At 43.4% G+C, this 22,514-nt stretch overlaps 5 protein-coding genes across 5 annotated transcripts; 1 reads left to right on the plus strand and 4 right to left on the minus strand.

The window, feature by feature from the left end:
* Positions 1-281: 281 nt before the first annotated feature.
* LOC136056640 (feather beta keratin-like) lies at positions 282-605 on the minus strand. The gene has a single exon (XM_065748930.1). It carries the CDS (start codon positions 603-605, stop codon positions 282-284), a length of 324 nt encoding a protein of 107 aa, XP_065605002.1.
* An 8,317-nt stretch (positions 606-8,922) lies between these two features.
* LOC136056699 (scale keratin-like) lies at positions 8,923-11,089 on the minus strand. The gene is made up of 2 exons (XM_065749006.1): positions 11,017-11,089; positions 8,923-9,777 (listed from the first exon to the last, which is right to left on the minus strand). Exon 2 carries the CDS (start codon positions 9,755-9,757, stop codon positions 9,362-9,364), a length of 396 nt encoding a protein of 131 aa, XP_065605078.1. The 5' UTR covers positions 9,758-9,777; positions 11,017-11,089; the 3' UTR covers positions 8,923-9,361.
* A 3,951-nt stretch (positions 11,090-15,040) lies between these two features.
* LOC136056718 (scale keratin-like) lies at positions 15,041-17,150 on the minus strand. Its single transcript, XM_065749032.1, has 2 exons — positions 17,133-17,150; positions 15,041-15,855 (listed from the first exon to the last, which is right to left on the minus strand). The coding sequence occupies exon 2, from the start codon at positions 15,833-15,835 to the stop codon at positions 15,386-15,388; it is 450 nt and encodes a 149-aa protein (XP_065605104.1). The 5' UTR covers positions 15,836-15,855; positions 17,133-17,150; the 3' UTR covers positions 15,041-15,385.
* Positions 17,151-18,699: 1,549 nt separating this feature from the next.
* LOC136056719 (scale keratin-like) lies at positions 18,700-20,200 on the plus strand. Its single transcript, XM_065749033.1, has 2 exons — positions 18,700-18,777; positions 19,365-20,200. Exon 2 carries the CDS (start codon positions 19,404-19,406, stop codon positions 19,848-19,850), a length of 447 nt encoding a protein of 148 aa, XP_065605105.1. The 5' UTR covers positions 18,700-18,777; positions 19,365-19,403; the 3' UTR covers positions 19,851-20,200.
* A 1,520-nt stretch (positions 20,201-21,720) lies between these two features.
* Positions 21,721-22,514, minus strand: LOC136056725 (scale keratin-like). Its single transcript, XM_065749044.1, has one exon. It carries the CDS (start codon positions 22,500-22,502, stop codon positions 22,023-22,025), a length of 480 nt encoding a protein of 159 aa, XP_065605116.1. The 5' UTR covers positions 22,503-22,514; the 3' UTR covers positions 21,721-22,022.

Genomic DNA, 22,514 nt, shown 5'->3' on the forward strand with positions numbered 1-22,514 from the left:
TTATTGCTTTAACATTGAGGAACACTTTGTATCTTGAAGACTTGAATTTATAAGAGTGGAAAAGATGCATATTGAATAATGTGACTATAAAGCCAAAGAGAGCATAAGAAGAAGGCAGGCAGGAAAGCAATGCTGTAGACCAGTGCTCCTGACAGGGCCCAAGGAACAGCTGGCAGCTGTGGGCAAGCAGGGCATTGGGGTGACCCTCAGCTCTGCCACACCTCCAGCTCCTGCTGTTGGTTGCTCACCACTTCTCTGGCCCTGCACACCTTTATCAGTGCTCAGCAGGGTCTGCAGTCCCTATAGCGCTGGCTCCTGCCCTGCTGGAAGGAGGAGAAGGAGCCCCCATAGATGGTGGAGCCCTGCAGCCCCCAAGGCTGGTCCAGCCCCAGCGGGGTTGAGCTGCCCACGATGCTCTCCTGAGGACAGGAGCTGAGGATGGGGCCTGGGAAGGTGATGACCACAGGTGGAGGGTAGACAACAGCACGGGAGTCCCCACAGGAGGTGACACAGGGCTGGCTGCAGGCATCAGCGTAGGGCTGTGGGCAGGTCACCTCGCAGGGTGGCAGGCAGCGGGAGCTGAGCTGCTGGCTCCAGTAGGACATCTTTAGGATGGGGATGCAAACCTGCAACAAACTGGGGGAGCTGAGTCCTCCTAGCACCCACAATCCACCATAGAGTCAACCCTGTTCAGCCCCCATGCAGCTCCTCTGCCCCCTCCCAGGTTCTGCACGACTTTCACGCAAAACTATGAAATGAGATACCACAAACCTTATCCCTAAAGAGGTAAAAGAAGGTTAAGGGATCAAACTTACTTGTCTCAATGAGGAGGAGAAGTGAAGTGCTGTGGTTTGACGACTTCTGAACCCGGAGTCCTTATATACCATCCCATGTTCCCTGCGGGAAATGAGACATCCTTTCAAGTTGATTTTGTTGCAAAATGCAGCAATGCGTGTCACTCCCCAGGCTTCTATGATTGCTTTATTCACTCTTTGTCTGAACAATTATCAATTTCTTTCAACACCCTCTTGTTTGTTCCATAAATTTGTGAAGCCACTTTACTTCCTGAAACACTGATCATTTTTTTTTTCCTTTCTGATGTTCCGAAACTGTTGGAAAACTACTTATGCAAATACTCCACTTTAGCCACTGTGTGCCAAGCATTCTTCAGAATCACAGGCAGTGCAATGCTCCGTGGGCTGATTTTCTACTTTTAAATTCCTGCTGACATTGAGGTGAAGCACTGCAGGGCTTAGACCAAAGGTGGGAGAGCAGTGGATGCTTGCAGTGTTCTCAGAGATCCAGTACATCATTGCTGGCCTGCATCAGGAAAAGCAAGGGGTTCAGTGTTCTGTGTCTCTTGACATTCCCAGTCGAAGTGTAATAATGGACCCCAATAAGGCATAAAGGAGCTAAAATTCAGTAATGAACGCAGTGGGAAAACAAATACTTTCTGATACAATATCTTTAATGGCTCTAAGGAGAAACAAAACCAAACCAGAATGAAAACAAACAGATAAATCGAGGGAAGCCCATTGAGTGACTCCTTCGAAGGAAGAATGCCAGGGAAACCCAGTGCTGAGTAATAGTTCTTAACAGTGTGGAAGCCATCAGTGAGTGAGGAGTGACGTGCAATCTGTGTGTTCCAGGTTTGTCGGCTCAGACACGAGTTTTCTCTGCTCAAGTCGCACTCAGTGAAGCCACAAGAGCGCAGTGCTGAGTCCTAAGTTGACCCTATGGATATTTAACCTGCAGTCAGTTAGGTTTTGTGGTCATCCAGCCGCAGTTTAACTTGACCACAACAATAGCAGTCATGCTTTTTGGCTTAAACTATGCTCATGTCAAGGCATAAGTGTTATTTTTAAAGCACTTCAAAGTACTTATTCTCAAGCAAAAAGTGCTGCTTAGCCCTCCTCCCTGGCAATAATTACTTTTCCATTGCATTCTCCTCTCTTCCAAGTGGCTCATTCACTTGGGTGCTGTTAGAGGATGGGTGCTGTTAATTGACTCCTCCTAGGGTGTAGTAGACATGCCATTGCAACTTGGGTGTGCTGTCACCAAGCGAGATGAATTCCACCCACTCTGGATAGGATGCACTCACGGATAGATGATTCCATGGGCTTGGAAGAATCATGCAGAAATATCTTGGCATCATGGCCTGCGTTAGAATTTCATTTGGAAACTGGAATGAGGGGTGACCACTTGTTGTAGGTTATGGTGGTCCTCTGTGCCAGCCAGGAAGAATTATCCACCATTCTCTTAAAGAAATAATCACAGAATTGCAGAATTGTAGGGGTTGGAAGGGACCTACAGAGATCATCGAGTCCAACTCCCAAGTCTGAAATCAATTAATGAAAGGTTTCCAGATACATCTGAATGTCTTCTTTGATGGTGTTTAAACAAAATTTATTTTTTACATAGAAAAAATATTTAACACTAATTTAGGAAATATGTTTGATAGTTCTTATACAATGAATCCACATATTTGGTTCTGTCTATTGACATACAAGAAATACATGCAAAGCTATTTCATGGTGAATTTGATTTTCAGTGAACTACTTGCCTCTGAATATTATCCTATAAGGTGTTTGCATATGTAATAATATATGCAAATAATAAATATGATATTAACGATAATATCATATTAATGATAATAATGACAGTAATGGCTGAGTGGTTCAGATCAGCAAAACGCATGCATGGGAAAAAGCATTAAGGTGGGAATCTACATCCTGCTTCTCAGGTCCTTAAAATTACAAACTTGAAGCATGGGACTGTCACTGTAAACATCATGAGTCAGAAGAACAACTTTGAGGTGTCAGCAGTATCTGTAGATTCTCGTATGTAGCTTCCTCTGCCCTTTCTGGAGGGCAGGATGCTTCGGAGAGGGCTGCATCTCCAAGAACTATGTGATTCATTTCCAAGTAGCACCATTGCTGTCATCACCCATCTCCAGACCAAGTGAAACCAGGTGTGGTTGAGGCAGGAAAGAAGAGCCCGGGTGGGTCATTTCCCCAAAATATGCTCCTTCCTTCTTCCTCCCTTTGTTTCTATTCGCGTTTCTTGTTCATGTGAGTTTTTCACTACCGGTAGCTTCAAAGGCATCTGTTGGCATTGCTGGGAAATGACAGGGAAGCCCCAGGGCAGCCCTGGGAGAGGCTCCCCAACTATTTGCAGGGGTCACCTGCACAGCATCGCACTGCTGTACTGATAACTGTTACCAAATGCAGGGAGGCAAACTGGAACAAAAATTGTGTTTTTTAAGAGGTGTCGCAAGGTTAATCAAAATCACGCATTCAACCTCAAATTCCCATGGATTTTAGAGGTGGAAAACACACCATCTTGAGAACAAAACTAAGCTTTAATAACATTACATCAACATGAATACACAAAATGCATAGAATGTACTGAAAATAATTTCATTAGTAAATAACTGAAGAGCTGGAGGCAGGGTACTGGATCAGCAGAAATGAGCTGCTGAAATAAGCAGTCAATCTTTCTCCATCAGCTGCAGGTGCACTTAGAGATTTTAGCCCCAGGTTTCTGTAGGGTGATGCATGGTATCACTCTGAGATCTGCAGCAATGGACTCTGTGATGACGAAGGCTGGACAAAAATTGCCCATGGTCTGTGGTCCTTGTTATCCATGGACAACATTTACACGTCCCTCTGCCTGTGCTGTCAGAGCTTGAATTGGGATGAGTGATTTGTGTTTGTTCCTTGGCCAGAAGGACTGGAACAAATGTTTTCCACCTCTAAACCTATTAATCTGTTGCAGAAGGTGACTATAGAGTCTAATCTGTCTCATATAATTCATAGGAAATAATACACGTGGGTATGATGTGATGAGTTGCACAATGCCCCCTTTACTGACTGATAATTTAGAAAAGTGGTATCCCAGGTACTGTGTTTATGGATAAATTTTCTGAGCAAACTTTGCTTTGTGAGGCATTCAGAGAAATAGGAAAAAGAAGAAACATTCATTCCAGAGCATTAAAAAAAAAAAGTATATGTACCTGCAAGGAATTTAGAGCTTGAAGCTTCATGAGGAAAGGATTCATAAGGCTTTGTCTGTCAGGGTAATGATGACAAGAACACAATAGCAATCACTGTCACTTAGCAAAATAATTGCATTATCTGGGGCAGTTACAGGTGGAGTGAATTTCTGTTTGATAATGCATTAGGACGTCACATGTGAGGAATGTCTCACATCCTCCTGATTGCCCAAGAAAGAACATAAAAGCACTCACAGTGCTGGGCTGCTCCAACCAACTCTCATTGCTTGCTCTGTGCTGCAGAGGGGTAAGTCTGAGCCTTTTTCCTCCTGTTTTCATGTTATTGCTAAGGCAGTGTAGGATTTGTACTGACACAGAACTAGGATTTATCCAATGATTTAAATGTTTGAGGCTTTCTTTCAGCAAGGACTGTTTTCTAGATAGTGGCAGGCTGTGCGTTGGTAAGAAAAGGGTTTTCAGAGCAGTTTAAGGTTTAGAGTAAGTGAATTCAGGTGTAGTGAAATGTAATGAATTCCTGTGTCCTTCAGCCTGAGCATTCCTCCTTTAGGAATCTGCTTGCTTTTGTACACATTGACTTGTGAAGGTAATTATCTAAAAAAGTGAACTCTGGCTCTAAAACTGAGCAAGGAATAGGCTTCCAGCAATGATGTTCTGTCTCATTCTTCCCAATTATTTCTGAATAAATTGGGAACCTGTCAGGCATTGTTTTATGGAGTTGTTTCAGTCAGGACTTTGCTACTGTTCTTTTATAGGTTTTAATAATATAGAGTAGAAGTCTAGAGGAACTACAAGGGGTGTCTGCCAAATTTGGGATTAATGCTGTCACTGGCAATAAACTTGCCCACATCTAACCCCGTTTCTCCTGGAACCTCACCAAAAGGCTCTGGGCAATGCATTCATTTCTCAGCCTCAATTCCCTCTTCCTTTTAAGTTGGAAACCAGTGATTTGCCTTACGCAGTTGCTGTCATAACCACAGGCAATGCAGAACCTACATTGATCTTTCATCCTTTTCTTGTCTTGGTGTTGTATTTCAGATCCATCTCAGTTCCTAGACAATGTCTTTCTACAGAGAGATGACCAGCTCCCGCTGCCTGCCACCCTGCGAGGTCACCTGCCCACAGCCCTATGCTGATGCCTGCAGCCAGCCCTGTGTCACCTCCTGTGGGGACTCCCGTGCTGTTGTCTACCCCCCACCTGTGGTCATCACCTTCCCAGGCCCCATCCTCAGTTCCTGTCCTCAGGAGAGCATCGTGGGCAGCTCAGCACCAGCTGGCATTGGGAGCTCATTTGGATACGGGAGCTCTCAGGGTCCCATTGGCTCCTATGGTTCTAGGAGCCTGTACAAATATGGCAGGTCCTTTTCTTCCTATGGGGGCAGTGGTTATGGTGCTGGGAGCTGCAGACCATGCTAAATGGTGCAGTGGTTAAAGGAAAAGGAGCTCACCCTAAACAGCGGAAGATGCACCACTGCAAACTCTGGTGGTGGTGTGGCTTTCCTGGGGTGTGAACTGTACACCTCCACACTTGCATGTAGCCATCAGGGTAATGATTTAATTTAGTTTTGTGATTATCCTTTTCAGTGACTCCATCTAACAATGTCCTAATTATATCAAAGATCTTTACTTGCTGAAAGCTGAGGAAGATTGTGTAGATCTTCCCCTGCTATTAAATAATAATGTATGTGGAATGCACAGCCCTGGAGCAATTCTTTGCATTAATTCTTTCCATTCAGTCTTTAATAAGTTGACAACATACCACCTATGTTTTTTGTTTCACCATCCAGCTTCTGCTTCTTACTTCCTCATTAAAATTTTCTGCATTAAAACTCTGAGCATATTTGTCTTTTTATTATATTTTTTGGCCCTCATTCTTTATTTATGCAACCCTCTGATTGAGCATCAGTCTCTGTAGGCAGCCATGTGTCTGCACTCATCAGGTGGCCAGATCCTTTAACAAGAGGTGCCATGGTGAGTGCCTTCTGCACAACAGTTATTTCATGCTGAGTAAACATGTTTTGTAACTCATACAATCAAGTTAGAAATTTCCTTCAGGAAAGGTGTGGTTTATGATGTATATTTGTTACACACCAGCAAAGAAAGTTACATATGCAAGTGATTTGGAAGATCTTTCCTGCCTTGTTACTTGCCCAAGGCTCCAACTTAATTACATATCTTATGTTGGTTTTATGACGTTCTCAATTGTTTAAAAATAGTATGTAACAATGTGTGGGTAGAACTTTCCTTTGAATAGCCAACAGGAGTTTTAAACTGAATGGAAAGTCTTTGCCAAAATTCTATGAATTCTTGGCTTTTCCCATGAATGAATTCCCCTCTAAATTCTTGGCAGCCCCAGTTAAAGTAAATAAAAGAATATTTCTTAAGTCTTCCCTATGGAGCGACACATATAATTCGAATAGTATTTTCCATATCTGGCTTGCACCTTTATTTCAACCTACTCAGAGATGGATGTGGATTCTGGACACGTTCAGAACTTCCTTCCTTTTGTTGAACAGAAACAGGTTTCCAGGCTGCTGGGTTTTTCTAGCAGCATTTTTCAGAAGTGTCAGTCACCTGGTGACATCCTGCTTGCACAGAACAGGGAGGAGGAGAGCACTGGGAAGGACTCACCTCCTTCCAGCAGCTCTCGTGGTGGTGGTTCCAAACTGGGCTCTGATGGACCAGAGCTTAGACACTGCTCAGCACTTCTGTACCTTGTGTGAAGTGCAAGGCGTTGGCAAACCTCACTGTGCTCCATCCAACTAATTCCAGGTAAAGTTTGGTGTCACGCTGGAGAAATTCCTTTGGGCAGGATTAAGCGTGTGGTAACAACTTCAAAGAGCCTGGAGGTGTGACTTCAGCTGTAAAACAGGCTGGAGTGAGAAGAAGCTGCAGATTGATGGCCAGGCAGCACCTCTCTCTTGTTAGGATACATCTGAGGCCTTTGTCTTGCTCTTGTGTTCTTGGTGATTATCCATCACAAGGGTGCTGCCTAAAAAAACACCACTCATTTGTACAGATATGCACAGCACTACAGCAACCAGCTCAGATATTTTCAAATCTTATCTCTATGCAATCAATTGCTACAGATGATGCTCTTTTCAATAGGTTTATTTCCATTCCACTCAGACCTTCTTCTAAGCCCTCTACATTGAACTTGCAGCAGCTTTCCCTTTGAACTATAGAGGTCACTACACTCTCATCTACATGTGTTCCCACCCTAGAACAAGGTAACACGATCAGCAAAGGCTCTGCAATTAGAAGTTGATTCATGAAGATGTTGTAAACACAGCCCATAAAAACTCCTCCTACATCACACTTCAAGGCAGATACCCGTGGGAGTTAAACCTCTCATATCTGATTTAAATGGATGGATTCACTACATATCTACTCCCTAATCAAGCCTAATGGTTTTCCACCACTCAGACTATCACCACTGGTTAAAGTCCCATAGGTACAATGGCTTAGAGGACCAGGACAGAAATGTGCCCCTCTAGGTGCTAGTTTCCTCCATGGCTTTAATCCCAGAGCAATTAGTGGTGGCCTTGTTACAGTCACCCTTTTTCCAGTTTTACAGTTGGAGGATCTGAACTCTAACGCTCCATGTGTTATAAATTAAGAAATCTATCAGAGAATCCTGAAGAAGGGAATCTTTGTTTGGCTTTTTCTCCCCTTTTACTTGGAAGACAATCTCTACAGTAAATCCAGTCTGTTGAATTTCCACTTTCCTGTATGTATCTTTCTGCTAAAATAAGAAGGCAGCCATGGGAACATGTCAGTTTTATTACCTCATTTTCAGTTTTATCATTGAAAAAAAATGTATTCAGAACATTTTTTATCTCCAATATTGTCATAATTGACTCATATCCTGCAGTCAGAACAGCGACGTAGAGGACAGGCAAATCTGATTTTTAAGATGGGATCTGACATTGCAGAAATTCTCCCCATCCCAGTGTGTATCAGACAGGAATGTTCCACTTTGTGCTCCTTATCTCCTGCTCTTCCTAAGACTCCACTTCCTAAGAGGGGAGCAGCAATGTTGGGTAAAGCAGTAGCGTAGAAAATTGGAAACAGAAACCATAAACCCATTGTCAGGTGGGGACATTGCAGAGAATTCAGTCCTTTATTTTGCCAAGCCATTTCTATGTCGCCTGGGGAAAAAAAAAAAAAAGTTATCTAATATTTTTCTTAGTATAGAAAACACAGCCTTTAATCTCTGTGACAGATGTCTATCTGCAAAAAAGGGAAAAGAGCAATGCTGCTCATACTCTGCTTATTGTGTCTGTTTGGTCTGAAAGCACTCGAGGGCAGGGTTTGGCTTTATTCTTTGTTTGCATAGCACTGAGCATGCCTCATTTGCAACTTAATACAGTTTGACCCGGTGTATTACCAACAGCTTAAAGCTCTGTGTCTGCTGCTCCTGATCCTGAACTACAGTTACTTCTTCCAGGGAATGGGAATTATTCCTTTCTCACTGGGGCAAAAAGGCCACAGGGAGGAACATCAGCTGCTCAGGATGTCTGAGCAATGGCAATGTGTAGACTGAGCATTCGATGGATGAATTTTTATGGTGCACATTTACATTTGGAAAGACCTCTGCTGGGCAACACTCAGAGGCATTTATGGTCATGATGAGCTGAAGGTGGAAACCTAAGATTATCCTTTTAAATGCTCACAGAAAGGCCTCACTGCAATCATGTTTGCTTAACAAGAGTTAAGATACAACATCACTTTAAAGCTTTGGTGCCTCCAAAGGACAGAAAGCTCTTCCTCAGGGGTGTAATTATGGAAACAGTTTTAATACTGTGTAACTTCACTCTGTGCTAGGTGTCTCACAGGAGTAGTTGTCAGTTACCATCTTGGTGCTGCATGTGGGACAGCACTGCAGAAGAGAAACCAGAAAGCTGCTGTGTGATGCAACAAAACTTTAATGAGAAAGAAATGCCTTTGTTTGCAAAGCGAGATATCACAGAATGTGAAAAAAACAAAACAAAACAAAACAAAAGACCAAAACAAACTGTTTCCAGACAGTTTCAGAGAATTTTCAACAAATGTCCTGCACAGAGATGGGACACTGCAGTCCTCAGCTGGCTTTGTTCTCTCAGCAGCTGCGCAGCTCCTGGTGAAGATGCCATATGGAGCAGTGCTTATGTTGCATATACTGCCCCACAAAACTGGGACAGCTGGAACAGGTGGCAACGGTGAACACCAACCCAGAAACTGAAGGGAAAACCAAAAGCAGAAGAAAGACCAGAAATGCTAAGTGGAAACGGGGCTGCTGGCGCGCCGAGCTCCATCCTCATCGCTCTGCTTGGGCCTTCATTAGGGAGTTTCCCTTCTATTCTGCCTCTAGCAGGGCCCACAGCTGCCCCGCAGGATCCGGCTGTAGCGACGGGAGGAGAAGGGGCTGCAGAGCCCACTGCCAAATGTGGAGAGTGCTGAGCTCCCGTAGCCATACTGCGCTCCATATCCCAAGCTGCTCCCGATGCCATAGGAGCTCCTGGAGCCATAGAGGCCCCCCAGCCCCAGGGAGCCCCCAAAGGCAGGGGCTCCAGAGGATCCCACCACAGCTTGCTGGGGGAAGGAGCTGAGGATGGGGCCGGGGAAGGTGACGACCACGGGGGGTGGCTGGATGAGGGCTGTTGAGTCGGGGCACTGCCGGATGCAGGATTCATTGCAGCTGTTTGCGATGGGCTGTGGGCAGGCGACGCTGCTGGTGGTGGGGCACAGGTCGTAGCAGGACATGGCTTGGCAGGGAGGTGATCCTGAAAGAGAGGGCTGAGTGAGCACAGAGCATGATGTGTGCTGGAGTACATTTGCTGCAGGGTTGTTGAGGAGCAACCAAATGATGGGCTGATGCACCAGCAAAATCAGGGACACTGTTTACATAGCTTGTCAATCAGCACCGCTTTGATCTTCCCCATCTAGGAATCCTTGCAATTGTCACATCCACCTCTGCCTTTGGAAATTGTTGCTGCTATTCGTTTGCTTTTTCGTAAACTCCCTCCAGGAGGAGCAGAGTGCCAGGAGTACTTTTTGTGCTCTGGGGAGTGTGCCTTGAAACCACCAGAGCTGACTTTTTCTTTACTCTCAATGAGGCAGAGGCAGGTTTGGACTCGGGCAGTATGCAAAGGAGACATACACACAGCGCTGCTCTAATTGCAGGTTTCATACTCCCTTTTCTGTTTCTAGTCTTGTTTTAAGCTCTTTGGGATCATTTACTTCCCATGTTCTCTTTCAACTCTACATTCCATTAATCTCTGTAATCCCTCTGATAAAACCTTAAGAATTCGAGCCCAAGATGAATTCAAACCCATGATTCATATACTTGCAATGTTAAATATAGACACCCTATGAAATATTTCTATCAAAATATTTCTTGGCATACAAATCTTGTTGGAAAAATGTAAGGAGCTGATTTCCTTCGTGAGATAAAAATCTGATCTGGAAACGACCACCTCAGCTACAAGCTTGGCTATGAAAACTTGCAGCTTAGCACTGCTTCCTATGCATGGTGCAGCTCTGCAGCACTGAACTCAGTGTAGCCAAGCAGCTGATTTGGATCAGGATTTACAAATGGGAATGTGACAAATACACCAGATCAGACCACCAGTCATTATATTTTCCTTGGTATCATTTCTGGGGAAAATAATTTAGGTTTCAGTTTTTACTTATCCATACAACCTAAACACAAGCTAGGATTACTTTGCAATAAAATCGCCATCTGTATAATGCCCTTTACTCAGCTGGCTCCCCAAACAGCTTCAGATACAGCCATAGTTTAGGTATTAACTGAAATGCTACAGGAGAATTCTGCATTTCAAGTTTCTGACATCTGATATTTTCAATCTGCTAACAGGATGGGAATAGCAAAATAAGAATAACTGAATTAAATGCCCTAAGCCCTGGTCTTGACTTCCAAAGCTTGCCAGTAACAACTTGAAAATGCACTTTAAAATAAAAGATGGGGAAAGATTGAGGGAAAAAGAATGATAAAATCTCACCTGATGTGGAGGAGAGTCTGAAGGAGGAGTTGGAACTGGACTGCACAGTGCTCCCTTTATATAGTTTTCTCTGGTGCCCGGGGGGTCTGAGGTGCCACACACATGAGGTCATAATTGTAAACCAGCCCAAATCTGAAGCACATTGGACTTCCCAAAATGACGAAACTGTTTTTGCTTGCTGTTTGCAAAATCACCCTAAATCTCTGAGTAGCATGGTAGGCACATTCCAGCTCCCAGCACCCTTTCATCTCTAAGTTTAATTGACCAGCTTCAGTGCTGGTATCATTCCACCCTCCTCACTGGCATCACAAGAGGTATTAAACTGTTTCTATTTATTTAGCACTTCCTTCATTAACTTCTTGTAATGATTTTAATCAGAGCTGTAGGTTGCTGTACGTGTGTTTGCATTTAAGCTGTGCAGATCTGGGCTATAATCTGATCTACTCATGTGTTTTGCAACGAAATGGTTGGTGAGATGGAAGCCACCTTCTGGTCCTGCTCCCACCCACAGCCCCAAAATGAGGGAGTGAACCCATCCCTATGGAATGCCACAGGCACTGTCTTTGGGCTTTGATACAGAAATGCTTAATTTCCCTTGCTGCATGGGAACACCGACAGAAGACATTATTTTAGTACCTGGAGCAGTGATTAAAATGAAATCTGAAGGGATATCACTATATTTCACAGTTTTCCCCAATCGAGCCATTCGCTTTATAGAGGAATTGAACTTCTGTTTCACATGGGCGGTGCCAAAGAAACAACTTTAAATGCTTTCTTCCCAGGCATGCTAGTAAGTGGCAGGAGGAGCGATGGAATATTACAGCAGTGGCGTTGTTTTCCTTCTGTTTCTTTCTTGATCAGCAAAACATCTCCTGCAGAGCGCAGTTGACACAGAGCCCAGGCTTGACTCGTCAGATTTCAAGTGATGTGTTTAAAGCACTTATTCAGGCTTTCCCTGTAGTCGGTGGGGAGGGACAAGAATGCTGCAGGACACTCATGCTGCCTCATGCTTCCCTTACCGGTGTTTGTATCATCATCAGAAACACATCCATTTTGCTCTCGTTGACACACAACATGATTAACGGAACACCCAGTTTCTAAGCAGGGGATGTGCACTGAGATGCCTCCCACCCATAATCCAAAATTCTGTGCGATGAATCCAACCCTATGTTTCCTCATTTGCTTATGGATCAGTTGTTGTTAAATAGCAATCGCTGCAATTTTTGTGCCAGAAATTGCCCTTAATTTACGAGGGTTTTTTCCAGACTTTGAGACAGCCCTGGGGGGATTACAGCACAATAACACTCATGAGGGATGTTAAATTGTTTTATGTGTGTGGTTTTTAAGTGCTTTGTAAAGCATCTTTAATGGTTTAGGCATAAACTGGTGTGTCATTACTGTCATGCAGGTATGCGGTCAGAATCGAGCAGCCCAGCACTTTGAAATGCAGTTTTGAAATTGCATTGGTCAAGCACATTCTTTTCACCAGCTCATGATTTCCAACACCAGGCTTTCAGCTGATTTCCTGTTCCAAAGCAGTTATTCCTTTGTTAATCACTGACAAAGATCTCCAACCTCTGTCCTCATGTTTGGAAGCTTTTCCTGGCACCTTCCAAGCCTACCTATGAGCTGTCTTCCTTGCCTCTGGGACTGAAACACATGCTTGGATTTCTTTAAAATTCCACAAGCTATCTGTCTCTTATTCTGACAAATTAATTTACAGAAATGGGTAGTTCACCAGGCAAGGCATGGGACTGAATGGTTTAAATAATGCTTTGTGATGTTTCTCTTGATTTTTCCCCTAAAAATTGCAAGATGGTCCTGTTCCAACCTCATGTTGATAGTTGGTTTCGCAAGAAAGACGCCGTGCTTTGTCTCAATTATACGTTATCTAGCATGAGCAAGAAAGGATGGAAAGAAAACCTGCATATGAAAGCAGATGGCAATTACAGTTGACTTCTGAGCCACCATCATTATGTCAGCTAATAAAGAAGAGGTAAATAAGTGAAGCCAGTGCAATTCCTCCTGTCATTCTAATGTAGTTAATGAAACGTTACCAGGAATGAATCTTGCCAATTAAGTGTTAAGATGAAAGAAATATTTGCTTTGTAATCTGCATTTCACACAGAGTGAGAATTTGAATCAACTAATAAACATAAATATTGAGCAAAACTGCTTCATCATTTTGAGGTGAACCACATGTGATAGATGTGGGCTGGAGTTAATGGGAATCTTGGGTCCTTCAGGCAGTTTGCAGAAACGTATATAAAGTCCCTCCACAGAACTGCCTCAAATTTGTTTCTCTTGCTTTCTTCTTCTTGAAGCCAACTATTTTCCATCTGCCAAACTGTTGGTTTCTGTGTCATTTTGAGACAATCTTCTCTTGTCATTTTCAAGGTGACAATACGTTGATTTTTAGCACCCAGGTGGTGTTTTTCACCATGCACTATCAGGAGCTGTTCTCTCTCCGTTAGACTCAATCTTGGGATTACAGTCTGCTGAACAGAAACCCAAACCCCCACCTACAGTCCTACAAACTGCACTCTTACCCTTCCAAGACCTCTGTTGGCACCTCATTTCACCGAGTATGTCCTCTACTTGATCTTTTAGCTGCCATTTCAACTTAGTTTGTGTGGAAGAATTCCTAAGCTTTAAAGCTTTGAGGAATGTGAGGAAAGCTTTCTTGATGCCCCGTGGGTGCTCAGATGAACCTTCTCATTCAGTAATGGATAGTATCTGGATTTCTACACTTAACTTCAGGCCACATGGAACTGATATTTATCAGAGACGAGGCATAGGACAAGAGCAGCCATTTACCTGGTGAAGCATGTGACCTTCTACATTCCTATTTCCACTACACATTGACTAACAATTACCTAAAAATATTTTTCTTAGAGGGCTCGAAACACCTGAGGATCTCCATTGAACTCCCAGGTAGATCTTGCCTGGTTGGCTGCAGTTGGGTGATCTGGAACTATGTGCTGCTGAGGACCTTTGCCACTGTGCCTTTCCCATCACCATGAGATCTGAGCTTCTCCTGTTCCAGAAAATCTGTTCAGCTACACTTTGCCATGTTTCCTGCTGTTCAGACTGTGTCTAGCTACAGTACCAGCAGCTGCCCTGAGTTTAGGGCAGTGACTCAGCTACCACTAGGCATCAGCTCCCCAGGCTGATGTTTGGCTCCTTCCCCAAGGACAACACAGTGGACTATGTGACAACACGCCTGCTTTTGGGCTCTTTCTCTTAACAAGACCTTTGGTTATGTTGGTCTTTCCCATAACACATTTTCTTACAGATTTTCAGAGCAAAGCAGCAAGTTGTGCACTTTTTCTGGCTGCTGTTTTGCTGCAGGTAAATATGTAGCCTAAGATCTTTTGGCTGCTGAACCACAGGAAGGAAACTGTCTTGTTAGATAAGTATCTGCTTCATCAGGAGACAGTTACTTGATTTTCTGATAGCAAGGAAAGATAGACTATATGTGGTACAGTACTTCTACTTGGTTTAAGGCTACCCATAGAATATTTATATAAAATATATTTACATTTTTTATACATGTTACTTAAAGAGAATCAAAGAAATCCCAAACCCAAAACCTAAACAGAAGTACTGTGAATATATGCCAATGGTCCTTACTGTGGATTTGAAGAAGTGCCACCTACACACAGCCAGGTTTTACCAGGGAAAGATAGTTCAACTGGCTGGACCCAGGGTGATCCGTGCTAGAGAAACACCAGATTCAAAATCAATTTGGTACCAGTCACCAATCTGCCACGAAGGGCTGTGGTTAGATTACATTATGACATTAGATTACAAGTCTGTAAAAAGGCAGGTATGTTGAGACCATGTTGGTGCAATGAGTGATGAAACATATGTAGTACAAGCTCCTGGTGGAAACTTCCACCATGTGGGCAAGTGTTTGCACAATGTTATTGCAGCTCTATGTTCAATGGGCAGCTTTATCCAGAGAAGCTGGCTAATTCAGAATGGATGAAACCAAAAATCACAATACACTTTTTAATTTTTTTAATGATGCAGAAGAATTTTAATGAGAATGAAAAGAATAAACAAGTATCACAGTACCAAGTATGTACATACAGGATGTCAGAGACAGATACACTTGGAAAAGGAGCTGTGTTACATGTCCCACTGCACTCAGAAACAAGTATGATAAAATAGAAATAAATAATTGAACCCACAAAGGTACAGGAGAAGAATTCAAAGGAAAAATGTAGAGGTATGGAGCATGCAAATGGTGGTGCCCTGAGCAGGATTTGCAAGTCCTTTCACAAAGCTGTCACTCATCTGCTCGCTGGTAAATCTGCATTTTGTTTTTCACTGGTACTTTATTCAGTGGATTTTCCTGTTGTGTTTAGCAGGGCCCGCAGCTGCCATGGCGGTATCTGCTGTACCTGTTGTACCGGTAAGGGCTGCAATAGCCAGAGCCATAGGATCTACCATAGCCATACAGACCCCCATAGCCCAGGGAGGAGCCCCCAAAGCCATACAGACCCCCATAGCCCAGGGAGGACCCTCCATAGCTCCCATAGCCTCCATAGCTCCCAATGCCATACAGACTCCCACTGCCCAGGGAGGAACCCCCATAGCCCCCAAGAACGGGTGCTCCAGAGGATCCCACCACAGCTTGCTGGGGGAAGGAGCTGAGGATGGGTCCAGGGAAGGTGACAACAACAGGAGGTGGCTGGATCACTGCTGTGGAGTCGGGGCACTGCCGGACACAGGGCTCATTGCAGCTGTCAGCGATGGGCTGGGGGCAGCTGATGCCACCGGTGGTGGTGGAGCACAGATCGTAGCAGGACATCTCTTGGGGATGGATGTAAGCTGCCAAGGAGTAAATGAAAGGCACAAACTCTGCTGAAAGTTTAAAAGTTGGACACTCGAACAAGAACAATGTCTTTTTCTCTCAGGTCTTGGCTGTACTTCTTCCTCCTCAATATAATTCATGCAACATCTCTCTCACTTGTAAAAATAAGCATTGCTCAGGTTCCATACTGAAAAGTCTCTCCTTTTATAGTCTCCTTCCTAATTTCTTATACTTGGTTTCCTATTAGAAGAAGCTCTTTGTTCTACCCATCTCTCAATCACTACAAGAACCAATCACTTACTTTGCAAATTGCTTCCACTATGTTCTGCAGTCACTCTCACAATGTCTGTTTAAAAGGCTGTTTCATGTTTTGTTTTATACTGGTAAAAAAAAAGCAGAGTAACCTGAATACCAGTGAAGATCTTGCAGTAAATTAATGGGTAGCTGGAATAACAGCTCTGACATATTGACTTGTAACTTGTTTCCAAAAGCAATAGCTAAAATCATGCTGCTGGCACTCTGAGCCTGCTAGAAAAACAGATTAAATAAGGCATTCCCTGCCCTGAAGTGTTTACAAAATAGATTGGGAGTCACAGGGTGGATGAGAAGATTATTTGTTTGGTTTCTCCAGAGTGAAACTGGTACACTCCAACAGCTACAGATTGTCCTCTACTGCAGATACGTTTGTTGGGTGCTGAGCTCTTCAGAAAGACTGTCACATAGGATCTGAGCCAATTTCCAGGAAAACCCATGGAAAAGGCTCAGTACCTCCCATGGACAGTTCTTTATTCACTAGAACTGTACTGAATCACAGAAACATGGAAAATATTACTATTAGAAAAGATGTCTGAAGGACATTTGGTCCAACTCCTTGCTGAGAAGAAGGAAAAAGTGAAGGTTATGGTTTTCTAGTTTCATCTCTATATTCCACTATCACTTTCAACTATATTTCTACATTTTTCTGGGCAAGCCGATCCCCTCATACTACAACACATATAAAAAATTACATATATATTCCTTAAAAATTTTCTAATGACATGAATTACTTTCTGCTGATTTTTTGAATGCTGCTTTGGTAGCTCAAGTTTGTGATAACAGGAAATGAAAATTTCTGAAGAACCTGAATACATTGATGTCCAACACTATACAAGAAAAGATAAACTCACAGAGAGATAATCCATCATTATTAAGAATTTTTTGAGTATTTATAAATTATTCTGTACATATTCAATTGAAACAATTTAAAGAGAGATACTTGGATTTTAGGAAAGAGATTACATAGAGTGATACTTACCCTCTTCACAGGGAGACTAAAGCAAGCAAGGTGGAATGAAGAGCTCTCTGTTTTGAGAGGTTTTATACAGTTCCCCAGATCATGAGGATCACCTAAGGTATAATTTGTACTTGTTCATAATTGGGGCAAACCCCAAATTAATATGACATGGAGGTCATCAAAGTTTGTCGGACTGTTGGTTCAAATTCTCATGAAACGTGAGAGCTGCATTTTGTCACAGAAGTCTCTTTCATCTCAAATGCTTAGGCATCATGTTCATTCCTGTTATCACTCTGTTCATGTCTTTATTAGTGCAGCAGGAGCAATGCTAATGCTTTTCTTCGTTTTTTCTATTATCTTTGTTTTTGTGGCCTAATGCGCAACTGGGAAGGACAAAGCTACACCCATTTAATAAGCTGCCTATTACTGAAAAGTTTGTAATTCATTTTGTATTTCTCCACTGAAGAAAACAGTCATGAACTGATTACAGCAAGAACACAAATGACCTTGACTTATATATTTTAATGTGATATCATTTCATAATTGCTAGGCACCTAAATCCAGGTACACATATTTAATCTAATTGTAAGAATGCATTCTCAAACCATTAGTGGATCATCTGTGGCATTTGAAAAACTTAGAAATATTGCCCAGAAAAGGTTCCAACCACTTCAAAGGCTGAGAGACCCACCTGATAATTTATGCTAATCTATGGCATAGAGTCTGCAGTATTAAAATAATACATCTATAAACCGGGGAAGAACCAGCTTTTATTTTTCATAATACATTCCAAGTTCATAATTGTTCTCTATTAGTTGAAAATGCCAGATCAGCACTGTTCTGGACTTGAGCATTACAGGTCATGAATTCCTGAGAATCAATGTCAACAACTCAAAGCACTTCTGCCCCATTTCTTTTCTTGCACCTGAGGATCCACCTTCAGCTGATATATGCATGAAGAGAGATCCCAGCACTACAAAACCTAAGGGCTGCACTATTTTTCTGCTCACATTTCAGTTTCCATGTATGTCCTATCTAGAAAGTAGAACTGAAGCAAATCTTTCTGGTGCCTGGAGGGGCTGCTGCTCTTCAGAGCTGAATTGTCCCCTTCATAGCCAAAAGCTGCTGACTCCCAAAGGTGTCGGGTCCTTCCTGCAGGTGGAGAAGCTAAGCATGCAGCAACCACCCCCAACCTTTCTACATATTGCACTGTCAGTCTTTAACCACTGTTTGGGCAGGTTGCAATGTGAATTACATGTTCTTAAACAAAAATCGTGTCCATGACAGCAGTTTGTTAGTCTGATAAACCCATGAGACACTCTCCAGGCGTTAAAACAAGAGGAGCAAGCGTAATTCCTTCTTTCGTAATTTCAAAAGAAGTGTCTGGAATAATGCCAGGTATTAATTTTCCCCAACAAGTCACAAGATGAAAGAATTCCCCGTCACCTAATGTAATGTTTATGTTCTTTTACAAGAGAATTTTGAAAGGACTTGTAAACTCCAGTAACGAACAAAGCAATGTCATCATCATGATAGGTTACCTGCATTTGAAATTGGGGCGGGCAACAAATGTTGATCTTGTACCTCTGATTGCTTGGATGGACTATATAAGCTCCTCTCCCTCATAGCTCTTCCAAACCTTTCCCTTGGCTTCTTGGTGGCTCAGGTAAGTCTGTTTCTTCTCTACTGCTACCTCTTTATTGCTGGATTTAACCTCAGCTGCTGTCCACCATCTCTGCTGTTGAGTGCATTGGTATTGTATGGGAACAGAGAACTTGTTGTCAGCTCTGGACTAACAGATGCACCTGTTATGTGGGGGGCATTGCAGAGGTACTGGATCTGTACTAGGTCACTATGGGACTTGCATTGCACTACCCTGACTGCCGTGCATTTAACCTTCATGTAATCTGGAATTCTTTATGTTGGGATCAGTCAATTCAGAAGAGCTTTTGAAGGGCATCTGGGCACAGAATGTTTATATATATATATTTATATATATATTTATTTAATATTGAAATCTTATGGCTTGTATCAGGGTAGTGGCAGCCTAGGTGGGAAATGAGATAATAGCATAAAAATTTATCCTCTACTGCCATGTCAAGTGACTTTGTAAGAAATCCAGGCAGGGAAAGCACTATAATCTCTACCTTTAAAATTCAGCAAAACTGGCTATTTGCTCAAACTCCTCTATTCTACTCATTACCTTCATGTAAACTGCTGTAATCATCTCTTTGTACTTTGTCTTCTACTTAGTCATCAGTGTGTGTTGCAGCTTACGTCCATCCCCAAGAGATGTCCTGCTACGATCTGTGCTCCACCACCACCGGTGGCATCAGCTGCCCCCAGCCCATCGCTGACAGCTGCAATGAGCCCTGTGTCCGGCAGTGCCCCGACTCCACAGCAGTGATCCAGCCACCTCCCGTCGTTGTCACCTTCCCTGGACCCATCCTCAGCTCCTTCCCCCAGCAAGCTGTGGTGGGATCCTCTGGAGCACCCGTTCTTGGGGGCTATGGGGGTTCCTCCCTGGGCAGTGGGAGTCTGTATGGCATTGGGAGCTATGGAGGCTATGGGAGCTATGGAGGGTCCTCCCTGGGCTATGGGGGTCTGTATGGCTTTGGGGGCTCCTCCCTGGGCTATGGGGGTCTGTATGGCTATGGTAGACCCTATGGTTATGGCTACTGCAGCCCTTACTCCTACCGGTACAACAGGTACCGCCGTGGCAGCTGCGGGCCCTGCTAAGCCATGCAGAAATAACCTACATGAAGAATAACAGTGACTCCACAATACAGTCTTGATCCATAGCAGTAGTCCTGAAGGAGATGATATGAAGTTGTGATTGATCCCACCACACTGCAGTGGAGCTGGGAGCACACAGAGCATCTTTAATCTCTTCACTTTCTACTCATGGTCTCTTTGTTCTTTTTCCTCTTATGTTCATAGTTGGTGGGTACTCTATGCAATCTTTATTCTTATAAAATGGCATGTTATTGTCCGATCAAAGAATGATTATGGAATGATCTGTCTGCACTCCAGTGTTTTCTTGGCATTCTGTAATATTTTTCTGTGAATGTTTCTTATTAAAGTGATTTTCTTCTTCTCAATCAGATAAATCAACTTTTGGTTTTATTTTCTGCTGTTGTGGATGAAAACCTATTTAGATACAGAGAATTGAAGAAGAAATGATAAATCCTTGTGTAGGATGAGCTTTAGAAACAGCTGAAGCAATTCAGCCATCAGTGAACACTAAGACTTTTTGCTGCACTGAGCACACATTTGTGAGTAGGGATCCTCCCTTCCCAGATGGTCTGGTGATGGAAATAATAACAGAATGGTTAGAACATAACCACTCTAAACCTCCCTTCCCAAATGAACCACCTGATAATCTTCCCTGATCACAGCAGGAGAAGAGCCAATGGCTCAGGTGAACAGATTATTGGGAAACAATAGCTGAGGCGGTCAGGTGGGAGGGATGCTCCTGCATGGAAAGGAATTTAGGGAAGTGGGGAGGGGTGGCGTGAGGTTGCTGAGAGGGAGGAGCTACAACAAGAAGGGGCCATCAGAGGAATGTGGCTCTCTGTTAGATGCATTGGATAAGAAGCATCACAGGAGGGGCTGGAAGGTCAGGAGAATCTGGAGGGCAGGTCTGTAAAATAAAGGGGATGGATGTGTGGACTTAAAGTGTAGTGTTCCTATGTAGGAAGAACTGGGAAACGCTATTGAGGGTGTGTATATAGAGATCTGATTTTTCTAGTGCTTAATTTCTCTGGGTACCATAAATACCCTGGCTGCTTTTGTTACTTTTGCTAGCAGAGGTGAATCAATGTTAGTGTTTCAGTATGGCAAACCTGTTGATTTTGTGTGTGTGTGTGTGTTTTTGCTGTCTCTATCAAAAACTCTCCAATGTTTTAGATTTCCTGATTCTACAAACAGGCTGTTAATCATACTCCAAGCTTAAAAGTTGCATTACACTGACTGGAGGATGCTCTTTCTTTAAGGGATGGACAGTAAGTGAAGTTTTTTAAATCTGTCCTGAGGACAATGTTTGAATAGTTGAGTGAAGTCCCTGAACTTCAAGGTGATATCTCAAAGGCTCAACTGGAAGAAATTAGCCCAACTGCTAGGAACTGAACACAATGACCCCTGTGGGTCCCTTCCAACCTGGGATATTCTGTGACTCTGTGAAATAAATAGTGAATTCTAAATTCTCAGGAAGGTATTACAACTCATTAATTTATGGTTTTCCTTTTTTAATGCTGCTAGTCTGTAATTGATGGGTATATAACCCTAACATTTCTGGGAAGTTGTTTTTATAAGAAATCTTACTATGTGTATCAGAAAAAATGAGGCATGTAGAGCACTAGTCCCTTTTCTTATGAGGGCTTGAACTCTGCTTTTGTAGACTTGAAATTTATGCTTTTTCTTTTAACTTGCTTTTGTTATTTTCAACTACATAGTGTAGATTTTCTGCTGGACATGCTGTGCAGCTGTTGCAGGCTTCTTAGTACGCAAATAATTAGGATAAAAATGTGAGAAAGGACACCAGAAAGTGGCAACTTTGATGCAATAAACTTTTAATGGTACTGAGGAAGTAATGCATATTCAGAGTCTCCAAAGAAATATGTAACAGATTTTCAGCAAGGGATATGTTCACAATTCACTTTCCTTTCTAAACAAACAGGAATAATTTCTGCAGTTTTGGTACATTTACCCAAGGTATTATGGAAACGTGAAGGGAGAAGCATTATAGTAGAAACTGAAAGTAGAATTCAGAGGAGAAACTTGATAGGGGCTGAAGGGACACAGCTCGATTGCCTTGCGTCAGAGCACGGCAAACATGCAGCTCTTCAGTTGGGAACCCATTGCCTCTCATATGTTTATTCTTCTACCATGAAGGGAATATTTCTGCATGATTTAGCAGGGCCCACAGCTGCCTCGACGGTACCTGTTGTACCGGTAGGAGTAAGGGCTGCAGTAGCCATAACCATAGGGTCTACCATAGCCATACAGACCCCCGTAGCCCAGGGAGGAGCCCCCATAGCCATACAGACCCCCGTAGCCCAGGGAGGAGCCTCCATAGCCATACAGACCCCCATAGCCCAGGGAGGAGCCCCCATAGCCATACAGCCCCCTGTAGCCCAGGGAGGAGCTTCCATAGCCCAGGGAGGAGCCCCCATAGCCCCCAAAGATGGGAGCTCCAGAGGATCCCACAACTGAATCCTGGGGGAAGGAGCTGAGGATGGGTCCAGGGAAGGTGACGACAACAGGAGGTGGCTGGATCACAGTTGTGGAGTCAGGGCACTGCCGGACACAGGGCTCATTGCAGCTGTCATTGATGGGCTGGGGACGGCTGATGCCTCCAAAGTTGGTGGGGCACAGGTCATAGCAGGACATCTTGTAGGAATG

This window comes from Cyrtonyx montezumae, unplaced genomic scaffold (assembly GCF_038088225.1).
Source record: "Cyrtonyx montezumae isolate F1298 unplaced genomic scaffold, pur_monq_1.0 scaffold_57, whole genome shotgun sequence".
NCBI lineage: Eukaryota > Metazoa > Chordata > Aves > Galliformes > Odontophoridae > Cyrtonyx > Cyrtonyx montezumae.

Coding starts and splice junctions, on each gene's coding strand:
- LOC136056640 (XM_065748930.1), bottom strand. CDS start 605: ATGTCCTACTGGAGCCAGCAGCTCAGCTCCCGCTGCCTGCCACCCTGC.
- LOC136056699 (XM_065749006.1), bottom strand. CDS start 9,757: ATGTCCTGCTACGACCTGTGCCCCACCACCAGCAGCGTCGCCTGCCCA.
- LOC136056718 (XM_065749032.1), bottom strand. CDS start 15,835: ATGTCCTGCTACGATCTGTGCTCCACCACCACCGGTGGCATCAGCTGC.
- LOC136056719 (XM_065749033.1), top strand. CDS start 19,404: ATGTCCTGCTACGATCTGTGCTCCACCACCACCGGTGGCATCAGCTGC.
- LOC136056725 (XM_065749044.1), bottom strand. CDS start 22,502: ATGTCCTGCTATGACCTGTGCCCCACCAACTTTGGAGGCATCAGCCGT.